Source organism: Sebastes fasciatus, chromosome 22 (assembly GCF_043250625.1).
Source record: "Sebastes fasciatus isolate fSebFas1 chromosome 22, fSebFas1.pri, whole genome shotgun sequence".
In the NCBI taxonomy this organism is placed as follows: Eukaryota; Metazoa; Chordata; class Actinopteri; order Perciformes; family Sebastidae; genus Sebastes; species Sebastes fasciatus.
Window position 1 is genome coordinate 22,527,058 of NC_133816.1, and position 8,314 is coordinate 22,535,371.

General features: G+C 37.8%; 1 protein-coding gene across 1 annotated transcript; it reads right to left on the reverse strand.

Annotated features, from left to right (window-relative positions):
* Positions 1-3,288: 3,288 nt before the first annotated feature.
* Positions 3,289-5,997, reverse strand: LOC141761045 (uncharacterized). The gene is made up of 2 exons (XM_074624254.1): positions 5,901-5,997; positions 3,289-4,766 (listed from the first exon to the last, which is right to left on the reverse strand). Exon 2 carries the CDS (start codon positions 4,760-4,762, stop codon positions 3,854-3,856), a length of 909 nt encoding a protein of 302 aa, XP_074480355.1. The 5' UTR covers positions 4,763-4,766; positions 5,901-5,997; the 3' UTR covers positions 3,289-3,853.
* Positions 5,998-8,314: the final 2,317 nt, after the last annotated feature.

Sequence of the window (8,314 nt, forward strand, 5' to 3'; positions counted from 1 at the left end):
TTTAACAATCAAAACAATTTAACAATCAAACAATTCACCATTAATAACAATTTAACAATCAGAACAATTTAACAATTAAACAATTTACCATTTAAAACAATTTAACAATCAAACAATTTACCATTAATAAAAATGTAACAATAAAAACAATTTGATCTGTCACTGCAATTGTGTATCTGCAAATAGGTTATTCATTTCATTATTCATGTCAGTTTGTCTTTGCCATTTGTTTTGTTATTCAAATAAAATATTAGAATTTTGAGTCAAAGAGAGAGGAGGAGGTGGAGTGGGGCTGCGATATACAGCCAGTAATATATTTGGATCAGATACTCAGACACACAAGTCCACAGACGGAGGAAGATCAGAAACTGATACTGATAAGGTTGGTCTTCTTATTACTTTTTAATATCATCATCTTCTTTAATCAACATTCAGTGCTTGAAGAGGACAAATATAAGTGCCAGTACTCTCTTATTATGTTGGTGTATCGGCTAGTATCAGCAATCTCTTGCGACTTATTCTTATTTATTCATATTTTCTTTAAGCATGTTATACTGTGTCAGTCATTTTCAGCTGTGGTTGTATTGCTATATTATTATACTTGGGCTATGCATCTTTAGTAGGCCTATAATACTCCAATAATATTCCAACTGGAACATGAAGGTGGTGTGTTTGTATATTTATTTACCCATCGTGTTAATAGCTAAAGTGCTTTCCTGTGTTATTTGTAGCCTGTAGTAGGGTAGCATTAAGGATTTAGGAGCAATTTCCACCCAAACAATTTGAAGATTTTTGTCTCAAAACTATGCAATTTTACATAATTTTTGACCGTTATCAATACTTGTTAAATAATTTTATTATTTACACATATCACAGCCAACATTTGCTTCTTCTGGAAATGTTTGACCTAAAAGAGCAGATTCAGAAAACTTTTAAACGGAACTGTCAATCGATTAAAATACTTAACTGAGCAAATTAACTGGACATTTTTTATTTGTTCAAAATATACCTGAAAGGGAGATTTGTCAAGTATTCAATACTCAACATGGGAGTGGGCCAATATGCTTGCTTTATGCAAATGTACGTATATATTTATTATTGGAAATCAATGGCCATGATAGTTTTTCCTCGTCAAAATTTTGCATAAGTTTGGTGCATTATTTAGCCTCCTTCCCGACAAGCTAGTATGACATGGTTGGTATCAACGGATTTCTTAGGTTTTCTAGTTTCATATGATACAAGTATCTTCACTCTAGTTCCAAAACTGAATCCGCTAGAACCTAAAAATTGCAAGTTGCGTTAAAGAAATCAGTGGCCTTAAAACAAATTTGTGTTAATGCGTTACAATTACATTAACTTTGACAGCCCTACTTTTAAATATTGTTATTATTATGTAAAAATTGCGTTTATGTTTCATTAATTATATTTGTTTAAAAATCAAAAACAGTTATGACAAACAGTTCACTAATTAGTTAACCAAAAGGACGTGAACATTGTGTAGATAAATTACAGCACTCTCGTTCTCCCCTCATGCCGCGCGTCGGCTCATCCAGATGCTCCCTACATAGTGTTTATGTTCATACGGCTTATGAGGCGTGGCGCAAAAATGCACATATATATAAACTTTAAGTGGCAGGAAGAGCAGCACAGGAGGGATCCCTCTTTTATGATTGATAGACAATAAATTCTATTTATATATTTTCTGTTTTTTTCTCTTACAGATATGGCCGTAAACACCTTCTCCAATGATTCCTTTCTGCACCTTATCATCCCTGAGGACATGGATTGCTTCGTCACCAAACCAAGCTCCTTTATTTTTAACGCATACAACATCACAACCATCCTCCTCCTCCTGCCTCTCTGCATCTTCGTCCTCTACCTGGGTCTCCAACGACGGCGGCAGCAGCGCTCCACCTCCGCGGCAGCAATGACGAGTCACTCAGACAGCTTCACCTACCACATGGTCGCCGTGGAGCTGATTGGTGTCCTAGGGCGCACCTCCTTTATTTGTGGCCTGTACCACTGGGTTCATGTCAGTCTACTATATGCTGGATACTTTCTTTGGTCCTTGACCTGGTTTGGACAGACGTCCTTTCACATCCTGACCTGTGTGGAGCGCTACCTGGCTGTCGTTCATCCCGTCACCTACCTGAGTCTGAGAAGAGAGAGAGGGATCAGAATCAGAAATATCATCATTGGGGGCGCTTGGCTGCTTTGCGTTGGAGTGGCAGCTCTGGAGACTACACTTGTCTCCTTTTACTTGGACTTATGCTCCTTGATTCTCTCTTTCATCGTCGTAACCTTCTGCAGCTTTTCTGTTCTCCGCGTTCTGATTCGTCCAGGGCCAGGGGAACAGGGAGGGGACAGGGTTGACCAATCAAAGCGGAGGGCTTTCTACACCATCATGGCCATACAGGGAGCACTGTTGTTGAGGTGTTTTGGGAATCTGCTTTGGTATGTTTTTCATGTGATAACTCGTGATTGTGTGACAGAGATGGCTACCGACTGGTTTAGTATCCCCAGCAGTCTGGTGTTACCTCTGTTGTTCGTACACAGAGCAGGACGATTAGCGTGTTGTAAGAACAACACCTAATGAGGATAAGGATTAGATTTGATTTGAATAAAATCGCTTCAGGTATGAGCAAACAATTGCCTATTCAAACATCCGGTGGTTTGGTCTCCACCTGCTCCTTAGAAAAGATATCTGTGTCTTTAGCTGCTAGATGTTCGACTTTCTTTCTGCAGAGCTGCAGAGTTGGGTGACAATCCTTTCACAATCACTTTAATCATCCTTAATCTACAATTTATTAGTGAAGCCTTAATATTTAGTAGATTTTATACCATGGTTTGGGTGAGTACTCTGTTCTGTTCTAAATTAATGTGCTGGCTACAAAAAAACCTGAACAGTTTATTTACAAGACTGAGCTTTATGCTAGCGTTATGTTAAGATATGGATTTGGGTACAATGACATCACTGGTTAGCTAGCTATTCACATTATATTTACTATTTGTCAACCCTACACAATGTTATTGTCTTTGAATCTTGCTAGCAAAACATTAGCTTTCTGGCTAATTGTGGATAAGCCATGATCATCCCATGGCATAATCAAATTGTGTGTTTTTTTTGTGTCCTAACATGTTGTTTTCTCTTTAATTATTAGCTGTATATCTTGGATTTCCTGTAAAAAAAAAATAAAAAAAAAAAATGAACACATCAAATCTGTTATGTTACTTTTCCTTCACTGATTAATCATCAAACAACTATGAAATGACGTTTGAATGGTTTTATTAAAACATCCTTCTGCACACCAAGAAAAACACAATTACAGTACAGTGATTTCCACATAGATTCTAACTTACTGATATTTCAGAGTCATGGTCGGGGCCATATATTCCAACTTACTGATATCTCCGTGGTCGGGGCCATAGATTCTAACTTACTGATATTTCAGAGTCATGGTCGTGGCCATAGATTCTAACTTACTGATATTTCAGAGCCATGGTCGGGGCCATAGATTCTAACTTACTGATATTTCAGAGTTATGGTCGTGGCCATAGATTCTAACTTACTGATATCTCCGTGGTCGGGGCCATAGATTCTAACTTACTGATATCTCCGTGGTCGGGGCCATAGATTCTAACTTGCACAAACCTCAGTCAGATAAAGAATCAATGAGGCAGACTAGACTAACATTCAATTAAACAACCCCTCTGCCCCTGCATTCACTCTGCTACTAGGGGATAGATAGGAGGATGGCAGGTCAACAACAGGAATACATCCCTACTCAAATCACCTACTGACTATGGTGCTCTGTCAGCCTAATTTACAATGATAAAATGACGCAGTGTTAATTTATTTTTTGTTGTATTTAATACACAGTAGTTTTTCTGCTCTGTGTAGAAACAGCAGCGGCATCACATAACTGCTGGGCAGACAGAACCAGATTCCTGATATCTGCACCACACAGCGGTTCCTGGTGCTCAACACAGTCGAGGAAGCCAGAGCCAAGCAAACCAGATTCCCCCCAAACCTCAGCAACAGCACCGCCATTATGGCTGTGATGGTGATGAACGCCTTTTGCTTTGATTTGTCAATCTTCCCCTTGTTCTCGCCTTCGTCCCCTGGCCCCGGACGAATCAGGACGCGGAGGACAGAAAGGCTGCAGAAAGAGCTGACGATCAAAGACAAAACCAAATTGCAGAAAAACAGGATCATGTTGAAATTTCGGTTGGTGAGAATCCTCAAAGCAATCAACCCAGAGCAAGACAACCAAACACACCCGATGCTGATGTTTCTGATCGCAACCCCGCCCGTCTTACTCAGGGTCAGGTAGGTGATGGGGTGAACGACCGCCACGTAGCGCTCCATACAGGTGAGGACGTGAAAGAACATTTTCACACACGAGATGATGGCAAACATGTTACACCCCACCCCGACCATGTTCCCCCGACCGGTGAAGGCGCCGAAACAGCAGACGACGGACGCACAGATGCCGATCATCTCCATGGCGACCATGTGGTAGGTGAAGACGTCTATTGGATTCATGGTCGCGCTGCGGCGCTGTTTCCGCCAGCGCTGGAAGCCAAAGCAGAGGATGAAGACGGAGAGAGGGAGGAGGAGGAGGATGTTGGTGACGCTAAAGGCGGTGAAGATGGAGGAGCCTGGTGGGGAGCTGAAGCAGCTGCCGTGGGGGGCGGGGCTGTGGGAGGAGGAGTTGAGGGAAACATTTTGAGAGGAAGAGGTGTTGGCGTACAAATCCATGGGCCTGAAGAAGAGGAGGAGGGAAAGAGAGAGGAAGTGACATAATCATGAAAACAGTAGGACAGTGGTGTCAAACTCATTTTAGTTCATGAGCCACTACAGCCCAACTTGATAGGAAGTGGGCCAGACCAGTAAAACCGTTGCATAATAACCTATAAATAACAACACCTCCAACTTTGTCCCTTTCTTTTCGTGTAAAGAAGTACATTCTGAAAATACAACTGAGAACATAGAAGATAACTGGGTAACACTTAATTTTACAGGTCCGCAAATTTCATGGTAATTCGGTGATAATTAGCAAATATTTTAAATTTCTTTGGAATTACTGCCAAATTACCCCAATATTTACCTCAAAATTGATCAAAAATGACTATTATAAACATCATTTGATGATTGTATTCCACTGTTACCCAATAGCTGGTAATTTATTTAATACATTTCCTGGAAAAGAATACAAAGTTAATTGATATGCTTTATTTCCATAAAGATTTGTGCCTGATCAGAAGTGTCTTCTATTAGTTTTCCTGCTTCTCAAGCCTAAATAGTTTTACTTGATAAATACGTACAGTTTGGGATGGCGTGTCAGTTTCAACTCTTTTCAAAATAAAACATAGGTTTACCTAGTTTTTAGGTTTACTTACGCAACAAAAGTACTTGGTTAGTGCTATAAATAAACTCACTTGTTGCATCAATAAGTGTTATATAGTGACCACTGCTATTGCTACAAATAATAATAATGATAATTGTATGATGTTTATTGTTATTATTCAAACAGAAGATTGGAAGAACTACAAATTCCTTCCAATTTTAGGAAAATAGCAACTCAAATAAACCATTTAAACAATAAAATCAACCAGCATTAAGGAAATAAAGATGTGTTTTCTGTAGTTTAATCCAGGCGGTCCCCAGCAAAAAGAGGTATAATTTACTTTCACTATGATTCCCACAATTAAGTACCACAATGACAGATTGTATGACATGGGTTTCATACATTTTCTGTAGTAAAACTAAATCTATAAATAATTATGAGCAAAAGATATCAGCAATACTAAAATGCCCTTCCTGAAATCTTTAAAAGTAGATGAATAAACATGAATGAATAAATGAAAATGTTATGATATTATTAAAGGATGCCAACCTTGTCAGGAGTGTTAGTCTCTGGTCTTCTTCTCTCTTTGTGTCTTCGTGTGTGTGTCATGTGTGATGTTTGCGTGTGAAGAACAGGTAGGAGCAGGACTGTGGGCTTTTTGAAGGTTAAAAAAACTATTTATCTTGTCAGCATTTAGAAGGCAAATTCAGTTCAAGTTCAGGTTCATCTGCAGAACATCAGCACTGGTAGTGATACGGTGTCGTCTTGCTCAAGGACACTCCAGCAACGCAGGAAAGGCAAATTTATTTGTATAGCACCTTTCAACAACAAGGCAGTAGACGTAATGTAGAGATATTGAGGCAAAATACAAATACGTACAGTCTGGGACGGCGTGTCAGTTTCAAATCTTTTCAAAATAAACTTCCAACATAGGTTTACTTAGTTTTCAGGTTTACTTACACAACAAAAGTACTTGGTTCGGCTTAAGAAAATATTATGGTTTGGGTTAAAATACTTTGTTTGTTACGTAAAATAAGTATGTTTGTTACATAACTGGCGTTACATGCATAGTGTCTTTTCAAAATAAACTTTCACCATAGATTTACTTAGTTTTTAGGTTTACTTTTGCAACAAAACTACTTGGTTAGGTTTAGGCAACAAAAGTACTTGGTTAGGCTTAGGAAAAGATTGTGGTTTTAGGTTAAAATACTATGTTTGTCACATAACTGGCGTTACATGAATAGTGTCTTTTCAAAATAAACTTCCAACAAAGGTTTACTTTATTTTTAGATATACTTACAGAACAAAAATACTTGATTTGGCTTAGGAAAATATTGTGGTTTGGTTAAAATACATACGTTTGTTACATAAAATAAGTACATTTGTTGCCTAACTGCCGATATGTGCACAGTGTGTTTTCAAAATAAACTTCCAAAGTAGGTTTACCTAGTTTTTAGGTTTACTTTTGCAACAAAACTACTTGGTTAGGTTTAGGCAAAAAAAAGTACTTGGTTAGGCTTAAGAAAAGATTGTGGTGTGGGTTAAAATACTTTGTTTGTTACGTAAAATAAGTATGTTTGTTACAGAACAGGCGTTACATGAATAGTGTCTTTTCAAAATAAACTTCCAACAAAGATTTACTTTACTTTTAGATATACTTATGGAACAAAAATACTTGATTTGGCTTTGGAAAATATTGTGGTTTGGTTAAAATACATATGTTTGTTACATAAAATAAGTACATTTGTTGCCTAACTTCCGTTATGCGCATAGTGTCTTTTCAAAATAAACTTCCAAAGTAGGTTTATCTAGTTTTTAGGTTTACTTTTGCAACAAAAAAACTTGGTTAGGCTTAGGAAAAGATTGTGGCTTGGGTTAAAATACATACATTTGTTGCAAAAAATAAGTATGTTTGTTACGTAACTGCCGTTACATGCATAGTGTCTTTTCAAAATAAACTTCCGACGTAGGTTTACTTCGTTTTTAGGTTTGCTTACGCAACAAAACTACTTGATAAGGAAAAAAATCATGATTTGGGTTGAAATAACTATGTTTGATACGTAAAATAAATAATGTATAATATAAATATGTATAATAACGTATAAATAAATACATACAATTTCGTGACTATTTCACAAAGTGCTGGTCAGAAAGACTGACACTGAGATCTAATGATACTTAGACTGAAATAATTCCACTGTCTGTATTTAAGTGAATGTCATTCTTAACAAGAGCAGTCTAAGTGCTGTGGTGTGGTTGAAATCCTGACTGGAAAATACGGCATAGGTCTTATAATATATTATCTATGACTCCGTCTCCAAAAACACAGGTTGATGTATCATATACAATCCAGTTGTTGGAGTATTTTGTGACAAATGGCCTCTACAGTTTTTGTTCTACAGTATGTTAAGTCGAACATTTCCATAACTTATAATTGTACCTGGCAGTCAAATGTGAACTAAATCTGATTCTTATTCAAATCAGCTCAGAACACCTGCGTACGCGGTTGTTCTATTTACAATTTAATCCATGAAAGCAAAACAGATGGACATTGTTTCCAAAGTTTCCAAAGATACCATATATGTTATGCTGAATTTTGGGGGAAAAAGACATCTGGAGTATTTCCATTTGATGGAATAATGCAGCCATAAAAAAAATGGGTTATTTAACTCATCATAAAAACATTATATAGCTTCAATAAAGTCCTGAAGAGGAGTTGACTGGCATAACTTTGGGGTAAACAGGCAATGAAAAAACATCAAACTAGAGTGGCTTTAAACACAGAGTGACTGAGCAGGAACTATGATCAGGTGAGGTGGATGTATTAGAGCTGAGTCTCTGCAGGAGTTTTGATTGCAGGATGGGATGCAGCTGGTGAGGTTCTGGCACAGCTGGCTCCACTCAGGCAATCACAGACACACCGAGAGAGAGAGAGAGAGAGAGAGAGAGAGAGAGACCGCAGA